Here is a 19,692-nt window from a genome sequence, read left to right on the forward strand (position 1 = left end):
ACGGTTGACGCGAGATAAAAATTTAATGTACTTGGCGACGAGGAGTGTGAATGTTTTTAATCTGAAGATTAATATTTTCCAATATATTTCAAAATAAAATATTTTAATTTCTCACATTTGTGAACATAAAACATCTAATTAGCCAATTAAATGAAAAGTAGATAATTAATTAAATTAAGACGATGGAAGGAGAAATATAAAAATTACTTAGCGGGATAAGCATTTTATTTGCTTCTAGAGCAAGGAAATTTTAAAAAAATAATCGTGTGACGATTTGCACTAGCAGTTATTTCTGGCAGGGCAGAGAAGATGTAAAATTTTTCTTAGCTTACGCGAAAAATAATTTTTCGAACACGATCAAAAATTTAGCCCGCTACCGCGTCTTTAAAAAATATATTTTACAATGTTCACTGAATTCTTAATCATTGAGCCGTTGCATTGATTTTGGTTATAGGTCGCAGAACTGAAGACCTCTTGGCGGTTTATTTTTGCCTTGGATCCAATTGGTACTCTTTGGATGACGGTGTTTGATCAGGATAAAAAGCCAAAATGCAGGCTACTGAAGGCTGCAGTCAGTGCAAAACCCTTGAAGGCTTCGTCAAGTAAACATTTAATAAAAATTTAATTGTTCTCGGAGTAAATAAGAGCTGTTATTCTCTTAGTAATTTTTTTAAAAGTTTTTACAGCCATTTTATGAAAAATTGGGTGCATTCTAAAAATTTCGAGAGTTTTCATTTTATTTTAGGGCGAAAACTAAACCAATAATAGGTATTTTTGCTTTTCAAAATGAGAAATAATATAGAGCTCCTGGTTTTATCGTCAAAACGTGTTGGGAATAATTCCAGCTCTCAATTTTTCTGTTTTTTTTTTTCAAAATATAAAAAAACTAAAAAGGCGCATATTTAAAGTACCGCAATGCGGATGGGATTCTTACAAATTAATTATATACAAATTCCGAAAAATGCATTCAATGCATATCGCAGAAACTGTTAACAAACCATTTTTTCAATATATTTTTGCTAAAATAACTTGATTTTGATTTAATTAAATGACGGGTTTGAAATATCTACGTGCCAGAATATAAACCACCTCATGTCGATTAATCTTATTTCAGTTATGCCAGCATTTCCAATCACAACTGCCATTTCCCAAAACACCAAACCGTCGCCTGCTACCAGCACAGAACGATCCAGCGTGTCAATCCAGACCACAACAAAATCTTCGACGCCTGCTGAGGAAACTGCCACAACCGAGGTGCAGGAGAGCAGCATCCTCAAAGAAGAATTGCACAAATATCGGCTAGTTATTATCATTTTGATCTGCTTCATCGTGTTCTGCATCGTCTTGTTGGGTCTGATCATTCTTTGGCTCATCCTGAGACAGAGGAGGAACAACTCCCTTCCGCCAAACACCAACGAGGCCCAGGAAATGTCCGTTATCGCCGACAACCCTACGAGAAAAATCACGTGGTAGACACGTGAAAAACTCGTGGTTTTTGCCACGAGTTCACGTGTCTTGAAACACGTGTCTACCACGAGATAGACACGTGTGAAGTCTCGTGTCAAATCACGTGATTTGGGAACGAGTCACGAGTTGACACGGGTTTGGAACGAGTTGAAACTACACTTTAATTTGCGTTTAATATATTTATTTGCAGCAAATTATAAACATTTCATGATATAATTACAAATATTCATACATATAGTGTCACATAAAATAATTTTTTTACTCCATTTAACTAGAACAAGGGCATCAAAGTTTAAAAACTTGAGCATAGTATAGTGGATTTTACGATAATAACATACAAATTCTATTAAAATTAGTTTCCAATTACTAGGTCTGCTCATTTAATTACTTATAGTAAATTGAACCGACTAAGCATCTGCTGCTCGAGCTCGTCGAAGGGCTCGGTTCGCGCTCGAGAGAGATTCTGACCTGGCTCTCGCGCTCTAACCTTGGCAAGGAGGGTGGTGGTTGTGGTTGAAACCACAACCACCACCCTCCCTGCAAGAGAGCCAGGTTGGAACCCCTTCTTGAGTGCGTACCGAGCTTTTCGACGAGCTCGAGCTAGCCTCGAGCAGCAGACGCATTCGGCACAAAGTGGGGGCTCAGCCAGGAACAGTGCAGTTTTTTAAACAAAGATTTGTAGTGCCCAGCCCAACCCTCTTGAAATATAAAATATGAACTTATGGTTATATTAGACTTTAATGGGGAAATATTCTAAATAATTTTCAAGTCTGTCGATGAACAAATTTTCTCACGTGGCCCTTTTCTTCTTGGTTATCTTCCTCTGCATGAGCTGATCCTTCTCAGCGGCTGGAACATTCATCAGCTCTTTCTGCTGCTTCCTCGCTGATCCTTCTTCTCCACCTCCTCTTTCTTCATCTGTTTCAACCTTTTTCATCCGGGAGGCCTGCACACTCTCTGAAATAGGAAAAAAAATGAAAATCAGTTGACATTGCTGATGCTAAAGTGGATTGATTAAGGGCAACAATTGAACATTTTTGAATAGTTGGATGCAAGAAATAGTTGATACTGAACAAATCACCTTGCTCCAGTCAAAATTTTTCAGATTTTCTCCAAAATATACAGTGCTTGACCACATTTGTTTGGCAGATTTCGATTCCTCTCGTCAAGATCTGTCCAGCAGTGGATGGCAATTTTTGGGATAAACTTTGTTTTGAAATAAAATCAGATTTCAAGTAGGGAGACAGTTTTACCGTAAGAAAAACGTGATAACTTTGCCAGCTTTTTTTCTCAAAAATTTACAATCTTTCTTAGGTCAGTTTAGGTTTCAAGTAATCCTAAGGGATGAGTTGATGCATTGGCAACAAGCATTATCCAGGACTTTTCAGCATCAATCCTCTTTTACAGTCCTGGTGGCGGTAAATTTGCGCATCGCTCAACAATTACCCAATTTTCACTGTTGAATTGATAATAATTCTTGCCCTTTTCTTGCAACAAGGAAATTCGCGTTTGGTTGTTGACATTATGCGCGATTTTTTCCACTACCAAGTAGCTATGGATTAAGGAGGATTGATATTCTGCAAAATCCAGAAATAGCTTTGATGCCATTAATTTAGGCATGCACTTATCCCTTAGGATTGATTCACAGGAAGCCAAAATTGACCAAAGTAGCGCTGTAAATTATTTAGATAAGTGGCTGCAAAGTTAGCATGCTTTTCAAATGGTGAGGACCGTCTCCCTACTTGAAATCTAATATTACTTCAAAAATATGAGTTTCCCTATGAGTTTTTATGCGCTGTTGGACAGATTTTTGAATTTGAAGAAAATTTGAAAATATACTGAAGCAAATTACTTTTTTGAATATAAGGGAATGAAAGAACAAGTTATTAACTGCTTATTGCATACAACAATTCAAATAATTTTTAATTGTTGGCCTGTATCTATCCACACTATATAAACAATGAAAACTTCATACGAGAAGCGTTATTTCATTATGGTGCATGATCATGGTTCAATACTTCAATAGGCCAAACAAGTTGAAAATAAAATCTAATTTTCCTAATTTTTATCTCCTCAGTAGCATATGTCGATAATTAATGAACAGCGAACTCAGAACTTAATATAAATTAATAACGTTCTCTTTATAAAATTTGTGTGCGCCCTGAATCAGCCGGCGGCCACAAAACGTGTAGCAAACTAAAATGGGTGATGATATATACACGGATCGTCCGTGTATTTATCAAAATTTTGTGCATATTTGTTATTTGCACAGACGATCTGTGTCAAAGGAATGCGTGTATTTGTTATTTGCACAGACGATCTGTGTCAAAGGAATGCGTGTATTTGTTAGTTGCAAAGACGATCTGTGTACAAGGGAATGCGTGTATTTGTTAGTTGCAAAGACGATCTGTGTACAAGGGAATGCGTGTATGTGTTAGTTGCAAAGACGCTTATAGGATATGATACGGTGACGTCATAACATTCTTTTGGCGGTGAATTTTTCAAAATGGCGGACGAGCCAGTGGGTCCATGTAATGCGTTCCGCTTTCTAGGGTCATTTTTTGCCTTTTTAGGGTAGAAATCACGCCTAAAGTGACGAGATAAAGCGGTCCTGGCTTCACTAGCAACCTGTGCGATGAAGTTCTCTTGTGAGAAAACCATCCCTGGCCTCATGGGTGGCGTGTACCATGCAGATTCCTCATTCCTGTGAGAAAGCGACGCTGGCAGCATGGCCAAGCTTCGTAATGCAGGTATAAATCTGTTCTATTATGTTTTTTAGTGATTTTAACTTTTGGAACCTTCGGCAGGCGCAGCCACTCAGTGTCCTTTCGGAAGATGCGATCCTGATTGCTTTGCAGGCCGTGGCAGACAGATTTCCTGTGAAAAAGCGACGCTGCCAGCATGGCCAAGCTTCGTAATGCAGGTATAAATGTATATTATTCTATTATTTAGTGATTTTAACTTTTGGAACCTTCGGCAGGCGCAGCCACTCAGTGTCCTTTTGGAAGATGCGATCCTGATTGCTTTGCAGGCCGTGGCAGACAGATTTCCTGTGTAAAAGCGACGCTGCCAGCATGGCCAAGCTTCGTAATGCAGGTATAAATGTATATTATTCTATTATTTAGTGATTTTAATTTTTGGAATCTTCGGCAGGTGCTGCCATACTAATTTCTGTGAGGAATGCAAACCAGGCTTCGCGGGCAAAAATTGAATTAAAATAATTTTGAAAATATTTATTATTAAATTAATTAATTAGAGCTGAAGATATTTGTGCTCAGAGAAAATATCTTGGCATCATGAATATATCTGCGGCTAAATACAAAACGGGGATGGGCACGAAATTCAAAGAGGAAAATATTTGCCTGTTGTTTTTCTATTACCAAGCCGCCTGTGAACTGAGAACACTTTTGGCCCCCTCTCGGTCACTGGAGTCGCCATATTTTTCTACGACTGCTGCGCCAATTGAATAGAAATGTCAATTTTCGTTTTTAACCACCTATGGTCTCCCTATTCCACTGGAGTTGTTTTTTATTTCAACTAAAGCTCCTATAACTAGACAAAAAGTGTTAAATTTCTTGTTGAATCACTCATGGTCCCCCTCTACTACTGGAGGTGCAAATTTTTAGCGTCTGCAGTGCCATTTAAACGTACCCTATCGAAAACACTTCCAATACCCCTCTGCGTATGCAAAATTAACCGTTGTTACACTCAAAACCACACTTGACCCCCTCTCCAATACTGGAGTCGTGAATTTAGCGACCCAAATGGCCAATCTAACAACTACAACCCCTTTTCAAATCCTTACCACCTCAACTTCTCTCTCAACTCCTACTCTAAAGGGGGGGGGGCAAGTGTGCTGTTTTACCGAATTTTCCTCAATTTTACTGTCTTCTTTAAGGTTAGCCATTTGCTGATGCTGCAGTCGATGTTGGGCAGATTCTGCAATGCAAATATCTGTGACAAAATCTACCCTGGCTCCAAGGGCAGACATGCATTGATACATTTATGAATATTTTTCTTCATCAGTGACTCGTTTTGTAGCAACATATTAATTTATTAAAAATTTCAGGTCCCTTGCTAATTTCAACTTGAATCATCGGCTCGCGCTTAAATGCAGATTCCCTAATGGAGAGCAATGATTGCGCTGTACTGTGAGAGCAGAGCGACACCGTGAGTGATGTTCTGGCTGGCAAAGCAGATTCCAGCGAGCAGAGCAAAAAGCAGAGCGTGATGGGCAGTTCTTCTGCGACCTAAATTATCGGAAGGTATTCAGACTAACCTAATGCTGGTGCATATGGCTTGCGTTGATCCTTTTTATTGCTACCTTCCCATTTTTCCCCTTGGTATATCTCTTTCCTTGGCATTGGCCATGTCTGCAAACTTGGTATGCCACTCATCCGACCAACTGTGGGTGACTTTTTAATGCATTGCCACTCCTTTTGGTCGCGTTTGTTGCGTACTAATTGCTTCTTTGCCAACCAATTTCAATACATAACTCTTGCAAGGATAGATAATAACAGAAATTTTCTCTGGCGATGAATTATTTTATTGATGGGTAGTAATCATACTGTTGGTTACATTTTATATTTACTGAGCGGTCTTTCTGACTGGTGTTGTAGACATGGCGTTTTTTTCCTTGCATTTTTGGCACGTCCAGTTCGGAATGTCGGTGAAGGTCAAGTCTTTCATTTGATCTTGGTCTGCTAATGGGTGATTGATGCACTTAGGATGGTACCAAGTCTCGCATCCTTGGCACTGCATAGTGCATGTATCATACTCTTGTGGCAAACTACAAATGCAAAGTAGATCCAGAACCTGCTTCTTTTCTGTGTTCTTGATGTTACGTGGTTGTGTACTTTTCGGATAGATTGAAGCTTTTCCTTCAGCAATCACATTCGCGGTGTGCTTTCGAAGTTTCGGCATCGCAAAGCACTTTTGGATGTCTACAGCTCCTGTTGCACAGAATTCAGTTGCTATGGCCATAGCGTACATGGCACAATTATTTGAGCCTTTTTGGTACTCAATATTCTTCTTGCTGATGATGACGCTTTTGTCACGCGCTTCCCTTGCAATGTATCCCATTTGAATGAGGATATCTTCTGGGATTTGGTCTCTTGTTGTTTTCATGCTATCAAAATAATCAAATGACATTCCATCAAACACTACTGTCACGTAGTGCTCTCTTTTCTCGCTGTGGAGGATTTGAACATACGGCTTCTCATCAGAGTAATTGAATGTCAATGACGAGTCTTCAACTTTCATTACTGCAGGGGTGTGTAATCCTTGCACATGCTGACCGTAGGCATTTTTTAATATCGAAAGGTAAACTGCGATCACCTCATCTGAGATCATGGACTCTTCGTCAAGAAGGTCTTCTATTGCTTGCGCAGGTAGTACCTCTTGCCGCAGCAGTTTGATGTGTAGCTCATCTGCAAAATATTTAATGTGATTCACATTTAAACTTATGAAAGTCCATTAGCGCCATACCTGGGTCAGACTCAGCTGGAGCATATCCTTTTTTATACTTTGTCAAAGCTTTCCATCTGGTGTCAGACTTGGGCCTTCCAACTGCTGTTGTTGCTGGCCTTAATAGTGGTTTCTCTTTGGCCAACTGTACGACCGGGAATCCCCCAACTGAGAAAATTTTTATTTGCTCTAATTGCTCTAATTCATATTCTAAAACCTTACCTTTTGTCACTTTGACAGTCTTATGTCTGGTGTCAGCTTTTTCACGACTTTGGCATCTCTCTTCTTCCACTTTTGCTGATATACTCCCTTGTGTAGACTCTATTTCGTCCAGCTGTCTCAAAAAATCATCACTCCAATCATCATCATCTGTAAAATGTATTTATAAAACGAGCATTATTATCTTTAATAAGACATGATACAAATCCAAATTTGACCTCTTTGTGCATGATTTTAAGGTTAAATTTGCCGTGTTTTTTTATAATTAAATATCCAAGATGTGTTTGAATTTTGATAATTGGAAAGTAAGCTTTTTATGTGATTGCGTCACTTTGATATTTGGCATCTTTTAATTTCTTTCAAAATTTCAATAATTTTTAACTATGGAAGCGACACAATTCTCTTAATCTTAAAGTTGGAATCGTCATCCTTATATTCCAATAGGCATATTAAAAATTAATATTTTATCGCAAGTAAAATTTATCATTTTTATTCAATATATGTCATTGCTATCTAATTTATTTAATATTTAAATTGATTCAATATTACTCCATCTGGATTTCATGTTGTACTGACCTTCTAAATTTTGCAGAAGTGCATGATGGCGTTCAGTGATATGCTTTTGTATCTCCTGACCACTGATCTGCGCATCACACCCTTGTGATGTAGTTGGAGCACTTGGCTCAATCAAGTCATCTAAATGTTCTGCTGCTAATTCAGAAGGAGATATGATGACAGTACATCTCTTCGTCGGCGTGGAAGTCACTGTTTGAATTCTTGGTATTAGTCAGTGGTTATTAAGTTCGGGATTTACTATTACCCATTGGAGATGCAACTAATTCGTCGGAGGCCTCCAACTCGTCGTGGGTAGTGAGCCGATCGACATCTTCTATTTGATCTTCAAATTGATCTCTTTCGCTTTCCCCGCTCTGGTTGCTTTGTTCAATTTCTTGCCTTTCAGTTTCTCCTGAATTATCATGTATAATTATTTTAAGTGTAAATATATACACTTGAAAGATTAATATTGTCCCTGAGGGTTATAAATACTAGGAAAATGAAATCACAGTAAAACTATCAACCTGCAGTCACTGCTACTTGAAAATCTTTTCCATTTTGCAGGCAGGAGAGAATCAGCTCCATCTTTCTCTGCACTTCCACAGCCACTTTCTCTGGGAGGGTAGAGCAGCAAGTTGCAATTTGCTTCACAATGCGCATGGTGCTGTTATATTTTTCTGCCTCCGTTCTGTTCCTCGGATTTCGCGTCTTGATCACAAGGCTATCCTTTACTTTGCCCACTGCTGACGAAGTGTCGCAGTTGTACTTGAGTAACCAACGGGGTGCGATGTCCTCGATGCCAAATTGCGGCATATTTGTGTCACTTCTTAACTTCATAATGTGCTTGCAAGGCAGTCCAGTATTTCCTCTGAATGGACACCTGCATTCGTTGACAGTGCTCGAGTATTTCATCAATTGCTCGTCTTTCAGCTTAGAAGCATATGTCTCTTGCTTGCCAAGTAAGTGAATAACAAAATCTGTTCCCTTTCCCTGCAGGAGCTTCCTCGCAAGGGATTTGTCGTTTCCCTTGTACAAGGGAACCTTGCAGCTGAGCACATGTTTCAAGTGCTCCTGTTCATTGGTACTCACATTAGAGATGGCTAACAAGTTACTTATCAGCTCTAGAAGAGTTGAAGTCTTCTTCAGAACTCTTCCGATTACAGCATTGTGGCTTTCTGCCATGTTTGTGGTTCTTGTTCCAAAGTTCAGGGTCCTAGCTCGACCATACGAAGTCCACTGGTCAGCAATCTTATTCCAATTTTCATCATAGTACCTAAAATTGAAAGGATATTTCAATTCCTATTAATTGTCAATGTAATACTAATTTATGCATGCGTGTTATGTTTTAAGAAGGTGATATTAACGTTTTCAAGATCTCCATCAAATTCTGTCTGGATTTTTATCACACTTTTTTAATGCCGATGATATATTAAAATAACAAAGAAATTTTTAGCGAGGTGACATAATTCAATTGCAAATAATTTATCTTGTAACTGAAACATTGAGAAATTTAAACTATAAGTTTCTTGAAACTATTCACATAATCACATGAAATCTTAAAAAATTGAAAATAGGTTTTATTACACAAGAATAAAATAAATTTGATCTGGGAGACGCATTAATAAGAATTTATTTATTTACCTTCTCATTTCATTCGATTCATCTGGAAGAAGGTTCTTCAACTGTTCATAATATTTTTCGTAGTCAGCCCTAGTGTGGGACTTGTACATCAGTTGTTCTATGGTTTGCTGCACTTCTTCTCGGACGTCGGCTGGAGCATATCGAACGTGCTCAAGAAGCAGTTTGGCCGAGTGGAAGAGGCAGATATGGATGGCCACCTCAGGAAATATGTGCTCCACAGCAACCAATTCAACCATGGCTTTGTCGATCAGGATAGTTTTAATTTCTCTTTCAGCTTTTTTGTGCACTCTTTTAATGCACTCAAGGGCTGCTTCAACTGATGCAAGCTTCTCGTCACGCAGCACTGCGTATCCAACTACTCTTCCTTTTCCATGGCCATCCACAACCAAATAGCACACTATTGGCATGTCAAGTCTGTTCTTCTTGTATGTTGAGTCAAACTGAAGAACTTCAGGAAATTTGTCAAAATTGTTGACCATGCTGCTTGTTACGATCATGAACCCGATGATCTCTTCTGTGTCATTGCACATGACGCCATAAAATCCTAAAAAATATATAATTCTGTACTTTCGAAAATTTTAAGTAAAAAATAGATTACTGCAAGCTCTTTTGTGCGCATTTTTATGATATTTGAAACGAAAATTCTCGACTGACGATTTTTTTATGTGAGATTGTTTATATATGAGACTGTTAATAGTTAAAACCGCAAAATTGCTCATCTTCCTAAATTTGAAACTGCATTCCAAAATTTGGCTATGTTTCTAATTTTGTTTCAAAACGTGTTTCCCGAAATGTAAGGGCAAAAGTGCCGTACACATATTTCTGAACAATCTTTTTTATTTTTGCGTTATTTCACTTCTTGATAGTTTAACCAATTTGAGATTACTTCCACTTAAAGCATTGAATTAATTTATCCGCGGTAAACGCTTATGACAACAAAACCTTTTGTATTTCTAATTTTCAATGTATTCATTTGCGACTGGCCAGAATATGCATAAAAACGATACAAACTAAGTGAGAAAATCTTATCTGCATAATGTTTCCCGAAAGCTTTACAATATTTGTACAAATTAATAGAATTATATGTACCATCCGGATCTGCTTTGTCGTGCTCCGATAGTACCTCCATTACCTCTGCCAGCTCCCTGTTTGCCTCTGGGACTTCTTGGTATTTTTGTAGCCGTTCCACTTTGAATTTTTGCCTGATACAAATTTATTATAAAAATAATGAATATGACCATTTTTCTCTGCGAACTTCAAGTTAGCCAAGTCTCTCGCCAAAAACATTTTCCCTGTTTCCTTCTGAATGATGTTTCTGCTGATGGTTCTATTCACAGGTCCAACAATCATCATTTTGTAGTTGGATTTTTCTTCATCATCCAGCCGTCTGTTTTCTGGCAAATTCGCAAAAGTATGTTCATCACATTTGTGGTTATGAAGGCTTGGATCCAATCTTCCTTCTTTGATGTAAATGTATTTGACTCCATTGTCGTCACTTGTAATGCCAGTTTTAAAGTACACGGGGCAGCCTTGCTTGTAAGATCTGCAAAACGCGCAGTTTTCATAATGTGACCAAGAATAGCAAATTTTACGCAGAGAGATGAGTATATTTGGTGTGAATATGATCAAACCTTGTGTTCAGCTTTGGTTTCACCCCAGATTTTGGGGGCTTCTGTCTCGGTTGCCCACTAAGTTTGCATGCATAGTGGGCGTTCAAATACTTTATTTCCTTGTATTTTTCAGAACTCTTCAAAGTTTTCCTTGAAGCAACAGTCGTTGCTGACACCACAGAATATATAGTGAACGTAGCTTTCTGTTCGTTGTCCAAAGCCTTTTGAAAGTCTGAGTGAGACTTAAATCGCTGACCTAATTTTAAATAGGGATGAGCCATCTTCCCTAAGTCAAATTAACACTGAGTCGCAATACTAAATGTGCTGGGAGAGAATGTCGTCTCTCCCACCCCAACCATGAGACTTACGCTTTGAGGTGCAACAGTAATATATAAATAATAATATTAATAAGAGCAAATCATTCATTTAGTTTGCGTTATTCTTGTTGACTTTTCAGTATTTGCCGTTATTATAATTTTGAATCGCGTGATTTAATAAAATGGGAATAACATGTTATCAAATGTTACCACAAAAGGTAATATGTTCACCTCTCGCAATTTGTTCCAATGTCTACATGCAGAATGTAACCGGTTGTATTATGTGTGTCTGGATTGTTGTCTCCAAGTCAGTGCTCTCATTCATGCGATTTATATGTCTCATCAATCAAAACAATATTCTGTTTTATTCATTAATTGAGGTCTGCGATTTAACATTGCTACCTACAATACAAGCTTGATTAAATTTGCAATGGCGCGAAAGTAAAGGCGGAGTTTCTGTTTATAGATGCATATTATAATATACATATGGTCAGTTACCTAGAGGAAATAACTAGAACATTTGAGCGAAGCTGATCCTTTAACATGGTCAAAACAACTCAAAAAGAGCCAACATATAAACATAAATTTATAGTCTTCTTATGCAAAACAACGCATTCAAAATATATTAGAAAAACGAAATAATTGATGTTCAATATCACAACCCTCTAGGAGTGTCATTTTTCTCTCATATTTAAAAATATTCTAGTGACAATGATTCCTTTGAAACTGACGAATGTGAACGTGATGTGATAGTAAGAATGGAATATAATTTACACACAATCTAAGAACTTAACAAGCGCCGTAACGTTTAAGTTTGAGATAAGGCAATATGCACATTCTAAAGGAGCATCAATTTAAAATATAATCACACACCTAGACTAACAATAAAAGTTGTTGGCCACATTATTGACCCGTGTAAATTTGAAACATAGCTAGTGCATTAAAAGCAACGTCAAATATATCACTTGCAAAAGGTTATCAGCATTTACAAAAAGTCCAACAAAAGTAGTTTTAATAATTTTATTCTATACAAAAACTAACAGCCTTTGAAACGTTACAGGCGGCTAGAGCAAACTTAATTTGCAACAAGTTTCCATGTATAAAAGGAGCTGCAATTTATACATTCAATTTATATAACAGGTTCCCATATATAAAGGATTTTATCATCTATCATGAAGTAATTTAATTATAGTAAGATTTTGTCAGGACCATGTGTGTGGCCCTTCCTCACATGCTTACTATAACTTTTTAAATGACATGCATTTCATGATTAAATAGCATGTAGAAAAACATTTAAACATTAAAACATGTAAAACAGCACACTTGCCCCCCCCCCCCCTTTAGAGTAGGAGTTGAGAGAGAAGTTGAGGTGGTAAGGATTTGAAAAGGGGTTGTAGTTGTTAGATTGGCCATTTGGGTCGCTAAATTCACGACTCCAGTATTGGAGAGGGGGTCAAGTGTGGTTTTGAGTGTAACAACGGTTAATTTTGCATACGCAGAGGGGTATTGCAGTGCCAAGGATGCGAGACTTGGTACCATCCTAAGTGCATCAATCACCCATTAGCAGACCAAGATCAAATGAAAGACTTGACCTTCACCGACATTCCGAACTGGACGTGCCAAAAATGCAAGGAAAAAAACGCCATGTCTACAACACCAGTCAGAAAGACCGCTCAGTAAATATAAAATGTAACCAACAGTATGATTACTACCCATCAATAAAATAATTCATCGCCAGAGAAAATTTCTGTTATTATCTATCCTTGCAAGAGTTATGTATTGAAATTGGTTGGCAAAGAAGCAATTAGTACGCAACAAACGCGACCAAAAGGAGTGGCAATGCATTAAAAAGTCACCCACAGTTGGTCGGATGAGTGGCATACCAAGTTTGCAGACATGGCCAATGCCAAGGAAAGAGATATACCAAGGGGAAAAATGGGAAGGTAGCAATAAAAAGGATCAACGCAAGCCATATGCACCAGCATTAGGTTAGTCTGAATACCTTCCGATAATTTAGGTCGCAGAAGAACTGCCCATCACGCTCTGCTTTTTGCTCTGCTCGCTGGAATCTGCTTTGCCAGCCAGAACATCACTCACGGTGTCGCTCTGCTCTCACAGTACAGCGCAATCATTGCTCTCCATTAGGGAATCTGCATTTAAGCGCGAGCCGATGATTCAAGTTGAAATTAGCAAGGGACCTGAAATTTTTAATAAATTAATATGTTGCTACAAAACGAGTCACTGATGAAGAAAAATATTCATAAATGTATCAATGCATGTCTGCCCTTGGAGCCAGGGTAGATTTTGTCACAGATATTTGCATTGCAGAATCTGCCCAACATCGACTGCAGCATCAGCAAATGGCTAACCTTAAAGAAGACAGTAAAATTGAGGAAAATTCGGTAAAACAGCACACTTGCCCCCCCCCCTTTAGAGTAGGAGTTGAGAGAGAAGTTGAGGTGGTAAGGATTTGAAAAGGGGTTGTAGTTGTTAGATTGGCCATTTGGGTCGCTAAATTCACGACTCCAGTATTGGAGAGGGGGTCAAGTGTGGTTTTGAGTGTAACAACGGTTAATTTTGCATACGCAGAGGGGTATTGGAAGTGTTTTCGATAGGGTACGTTTAAATGGCACTGCAGACGCTAAAAATTTGCACCTCCAGTAGTAGAGGGGGACCATGAGTGATTCAACAAGAAATTTAACACTTTTTGTCTAGTTATAGGAGCTTTAGTTGAAATAAAAAACAACTCCAGTGGAATAGGGAGACCATAGGTGGTTAAAAACGAAAATTGACATTTCTATTCAATTGGCGCAGCAGTCGTAGAAAAATATGGCGACTCCAGTGACCGAGAGGGGGCCAAAAGTGTTCTCAGTTCACAGGCGGCTTGGTAATAGAAAAACAACAGGCAAATATTTTCCTCTTTGAATTTCGTGCCCATCCCCGTTTTGTATTTAGCCGCAGATATATTCATGATGCCAAGATATTTTCTCTGAGCACAAATATCTTCAGCTCTAATTAATTAATTTAATAATAAATATTTTCAAAATTATTTTAATTCAATTTTTGCCCGCGAAGCCTGGTTTGCATTCCTCACAGAAATTAGTATGGCAGCACCTGCCGAAGATTCCAAAAATTAAAATCACTAAATAATAGAATAATATACATTTATACCTGCATTACGAAGCTTGGCCATGCTGGCAGCGTCGCTTTTACACAGGAAATCTGTCTGCCACGGCCTGCAAAGCAATCAGGATCGCATCTTCCAAAAGGACACTGAGTGGCTGCGCCTGCCGAAGGTTCCAAAAGTTAAAATCACTAAATAATAGAATAATATACATTTATACCTGCATTACGAAGCTTGGCCATGCTGGCAGCGTCGCTTTTTCACAGGAAATCTGTCTGCCACGGCCTGCAAAGCAATCAGGATCGCATCTTCCGAAAGGACACTGAGTGGCTGCGCCTGCCGAAGGTTCCAAAAGTTAAAATCACTAAAAAACATAATAGAACAGATTTATACCTGCATTACGAAGCTTGGCCATGCTGCCAGCGTCGCTTTCTCACAGGAATGAGGAATCTGCATGGTACACGCCACCCATGAGGCCAGGGATGGTTTTCTCACAAGAGAACTTCATCGCACAGGTTGCTAGTGAAGCCAGGACCGCTTTATCTCGTCACTTTAGGCGTGATTTCTACCCTAAAAAGGCAAAAAATGACCCTAGAAAGCGGAACGCATTACATGGACCCACTGGCTCGTCCGCCATTTTGAAAAATTCACCGCCAAAAGAATGTTATGACGTCACCGTATCATATCCTATAAGCGTCTTTGCAACTAACACATACACGCATTCCCTTGTACACAGATCGTCTTTGCAACTAACAAATACACGCATTCCCTTGTACACAGATCGTCTTTGCAACTAACAAATACACGCATTCCTTTGACACAGATCGTCTGTGCAAATAACAAATATGCACAAAATTTTGATAAATACACGGACGATCCGTGTATATATAATTACCCAACTAAAATTTAGCCTACGAGGAAAATTAAATAGGCCACTGCAATCAAATAGGTCAGAAAACTAGCTGGAAATTATACGCCAATTGAGATGCACCTACATTAATTAAAAGTGGCAAAATGTTGGCGTCGAGTTGAACTACTATAATATAGCATAATTTTCTTAACACTTTGTATTTTTTTTAAAATATAGTAAAGCAAACTTACTCTGAATGCCCATCAGCCTTGCTCTTTGGCAGCTCCACACTGGTTGCTAATCATCCGTCTCATCCTTTATTCCGTCTTGTCTGAAATCAAAATCAATTTTGAGAATTAGGAGCAACACACAATTAAACTCTATACAAAATAAACAATGATAGCATTTTATTGCTCTCTAAAAATGCGATTTTATAATTAAATGAAGTCTAGGCCTTTTTTAATTGAATGTTTTACGCTCAAGCACATGTGAAGTATGCATACACGTTATGTTTTTATTCATTTACGGCAGTGAAAATACTGCAAATTGTTAAAATGAGTAAAAATAAATTTAAAACAAATAATAATGTACATAAATGCATGGATAAGCAATATTTTCTGCCGGGTTACACATCTCGCCAGTTTTTATGAGAATCCCATAATAAAATTAGGGTTGTAACTTTGCGGCGAAGTGTCATTTTCCATTATGTATGCACAGTCGAGAAGAATTAAGCGTCAGTCAGAATTTACGACTCGATACATTAATGCTTGTTATGTATGTATGTATACATACTAGACAGTAATATTGTCCGGCGAAAGGAAAAAAATGCGAATATTTAAATATGTATGCACATACTTAATTATTTAATGAATCAAATCTGTGCATGGAAAAATTAGTTTTCGCCGCCGAGTTACAGTTTTTACAACCCCAAATAATGTTATAATGGTATTCTCATAAGAACTGGTGAGATGCGTAACCCGGCAGAAACTGTAGCTTTTCCATGTGTATTAGTGATTGACATGCAAATTTTACGTATTTACGGATAGATTACAGAAAACTAAAATGATTTTAACACATACCTGGCGTCATTGAGCTCATCCATAACGTCGTACATACACCAGCCGCAGCAGTGAGAATTATCTTTGTAGATGATGAACGGTTGAGCAAAACAGTCGCGCGACACGTTACTTGCATACTGGTGCACTAAACACTCGGATAATTAGCTAATTGTGCCCTTAATTGTTTGTAAAAGCTGGACGTAAATGCGCGCGTGTGTGCCATGTCGTTGGATTTTGGATTCTCTTTTTGCCGTTGGCGTTGGCTTTGGCTGCGTACGCACTCTATTTCCGATCCTGCCTGTGCCTGCATGTGCATGCTAACTCCCGCCCCCACTTTCTCTTTTTCTCTCTATTGCCGTTGCAGCTTACGCAGCAAGCAGCAACACCAGCCGCTCCTGCCCCTCCTGTCCCTCCTTGCTCTTCCTAGCTGCGATCTTTCTTGCGCGCGAGGATGAAATTGAAAAGCTGGTGAAAAACCAACCGCGCGAAGCGCAAGCAGTGGGATTACCAGCGCCCTGCACTAAAATGTATGCGAGCAAATTTTTTAATTCCGCATCCCTTATTATGTTCCACACCGCAAACAGCAAAATATTTAATATAATTATCCCCCCGGATATGTGGCGGAAAATAATTAGAAAATTTTAACTTCAAAGAATTCATAGGAGCTAAAATTATAATAAAAATTAAACTTATTTTAGAATTCGTGATATTCAATGATTATTCCCTGCTGCAATATCAAAAGTAATAGAAAATGAAAAGCAAAAAGATTAAAATAAATAAATTAAATATAAATGTAAAGAAAAAAATTCAAATTTGTTTATTAATTTTAGAATCGGCTGTTTAATTGATTCAATTAAATAATTATTCCACATAATTTAAAATAAAAAACGAAAAAAACCATTTTGGTGAATTATTCATAGCAAATAAATTTAAAAATGAATCCCTAAATAAATTATGTATCTAAATTGTGAAAAATATGTTATACACATTACACCATATACTATGTAGGATCCCCACTTACTTTTTTGCATTTCTTTTTCTTTTTTAAAATTTTTTGAGAGCAAATTATTAGCCGGTGCTACTCGTGTAACGTGACTCGAGTTAAACACGTGTGAAACACGTGATCTCCGACACGAGTTTAATTGACCACGTATTTTCTAAGAATTTTGAACATTTCTTCACTTTATTTGTATAAATTTTATAACATTTTAATAAATTTTTATAAAACATTAAATTTAGCAACTCGCATATATTGACTCGAGTTGAACACGTGTTAAACACACGTGTTTAAACACGTGATCTCCGACACGTGTTTAAAGCCACGTGTGTAACACGTGTTAAACTCGAGTTAATATATGCGAGTTGCTAAATTTAATAATTTTGCCGTAAAAATATTTTATTAATGATAGAAAACTGCAAAAAATATAGTTTAAATGCAATTGAAGCAAATATCAAGGTATTTAATTTTTAACTCGTGTCCGCAAACACGTGTTCATCACGTGATTATCACGTGTTCCGGAAATATCAAAAACACGCAAAAAAAGAAAATTTTCGGTCAAAATCGATTAAGGGGGCCTCAATTAACCCAGGAAAAATATCGAAAAAAATATTCGAAGGGGTCACCAAAAACTCGTGTCAACACGTGATTTTTCTCGTAGGGAACTACGATGACGTCGGCCCCGCGGAAGTGCCGCTGTACGAGGAAGTAAAACACGACCAGGCCGCTGCCCCTGCTGCTCCTAGTCTCTACGAGCGGCCCATTATTCTCAGCCCGCGATCGGCGAGAAGAGTGAAAGCGATGCCTCCGAGGCAGAGGACTTTCGAGAAATTCGGAGAGGCGCCTCGTGCCCCAGCCCAGTTAGAGTACGACTACGTCCGCACTGCTGAACCGGAACCTCTGTACGATGACGTTGCTTCCGGTTCACCACATTGTGAAGACACTTCTTCCGAGTCTGCGCAATACCTGAAAATCCTGCCATGAGCACCAATGGCATGACATGTCTCGGTTCTTAAGATGTATATAAATAAATAATTTTACTATCGTTTAACATAGACATGGTCCCTATAACATATGTATTGATTGTTTATGAAAAAATAAACCTAGTATGTATTTATGTATGTCCAATCATTCCATGTTGATTTCTCATGAAAAAAACTATTGCTATCTTTATACAGAATAAAAAATAAAGAGAAAAATAGAAGCAAAAATTTGAAATAAAACATGTCAGTCAAAGTCCTTGTGTAAAAGTCGGCGATTTTTATTTTCTCTAAATTTCTATCAAAGGGAAAGAGAAATAAGCAGCTTGCTGGTGGTCGGTAAGAAATAAGCCATGTGGCGATAAGAAATTTTACAAAAGCAGCGATCAATTATTATTTAATGATGGGAAACTTTTGAGAATAATTTGATTAAGAATAAACCGTTAAACAATTATCCAATTAATTAAACTGAAGCATTACGCGCTGACTGCTAATTAGAAGACTCCATTTATGACCACAACGAGACTTAGTTTAATATTTTATGCTCAGATATTTCGGTGAGGGGTAAGAGGAATCAAATCTGTCAGAGATGCGAGCGATGTTTTTGTCTGGCCCGTTGCAGTTAATAGGCATCTCGCTTGGCTCCATTTTTGTAAATTATCAGTGTTTTGCCAAGAAGCAGTGATGTTCGTTCCTTTCCTCTCAGAGTCTCGTCAGAACGTCGAAGACCACTTCAAATGGGCTCATATCTTTGTTGTGCCCTTTGCAGAGTTTGCGACCATTCGGGTGATGTTGACTGGGTGAGCTAAAAGCCAACAACAATTATTGTGCTCAAATTATTAATTTCCGCAAATTCCGGCTGTATTTTAGTTAGGAAAGGATCGATCCATGGATTTGGAGAGCGCGGCGCGAGAAGTAAAAGCACAAAACTGTGATTGGTCCGCTTGTCGCTCCCCGGCCTTCGTGTAAATAGAGCAGCGATGCTCGCGCCCGCCACACTCTCTCGTCTGCCTCTCCCGCGGAGAGCCGCTCGCGCCCGCCGTCCGCGGCACAAAAAGCAGCGGCTGTTAGTGCTATATTGGCGGCCGCAGAGTTAATTCAAATAATGCTTCCAGTGACTTGGAGGAAGGTGCAATAGGCTTCAAATTGAAGTTCTGGGATTAAGCAATTAAATAGAATTCTAAGTTTTAATTCTATATAATGTTAATTATTGTTAATATTGCTATATTTTTTCAAATATTTCACACAAATATTGATACCAATTTACAGCAGAATTTCCAATTCTAATTATTTATCCATACAAAGGGGAGCTATATTTACCTGGAGCTCACAGAAAAGAACTCTTGGTGGTTTTTTTTTTATTAAAAACAGTTTTTTCAACAATTTAAAAATGCAAATTGAAGTCTCA

At 38.1% G+C, this 19,692-nt stretch overlaps 1 protein-coding gene and 2 long non-coding RNA genes across 3 annotated transcripts; 1 reads left to right on the top strand and 2 right to left on the bottom strand.

The window, feature by feature from the left end:
- Window positions 1-2,377: 2,377 nt before the first annotated feature.
- On the bottom strand, window positions 2,378-16,529 carry LOC135935064 (uncharacterized). Its single transcript, XR_010574171.1, has 3 exons — window positions 16,329-16,529; window positions 15,501-15,580; window positions 2,378-2,424 (listed from the first exon to the last, which is right to left on the bottom strand). It is a non-coding gene; the product is annotated as an uncharacterized LOC135935064 (long non-coding RNA).
- Window positions 3,667-12,906, top strand: LOC135936580 (uncharacterized). The gene is made up of 5 exons (XR_010574343.1): window positions 3,667-4,217; window positions 4,275-4,390; window positions 4,448-4,563; window positions 4,621-5,732; window positions 12,775-12,906. It is a non-coding gene; the product is annotated as an uncharacterized LOC135936580 (long non-coding RNA).
- On the bottom strand, window positions 6,055-15,206 carry LOC135936578 (uncharacterized). The gene is made up of 13 exons (XM_065479440.1): window positions 14,793-15,206; window positions 14,620-14,735; window positions 14,447-14,562; window positions 13,278-14,389; window positions 10,604-10,891; window positions 10,438-10,550; window positions 9,349-9,892; window positions 8,232-8,980; window positions 7,973-8,119; window positions 7,729-7,917; window positions 7,156-7,302; window positions 6,955-7,101; window positions 6,055-6,896 (listed from the first exon to the last, which is right to left on the bottom strand). Exons 5-13 carry the CDS (start codon window positions 10,699-10,701, stop codon window positions 6,055-6,057), a joined length of 2,976 nt encoding a protein of 991 aa, XP_065335512.1. The 5' UTR covers window positions 10,702-10,891; window positions 13,278-14,389; window positions 14,447-14,562; window positions 14,620-14,735; window positions 14,793-15,206.
- Window positions 16,530-19,692: the final 3,163 nt, after the last annotated feature.

The sequence above is a fragment of the Cloeon dipterum genome, chromosome 2 (genome assembly GCF_949628265.1).
Source record: "Cloeon dipterum chromosome 2, ieCloDipt1.1, whole genome shotgun sequence".
NCBI lineage: Eukaryota > Metazoa > Arthropoda > Insecta > Ephemeroptera > Baetidae > Cloeon > Cloeon dipterum.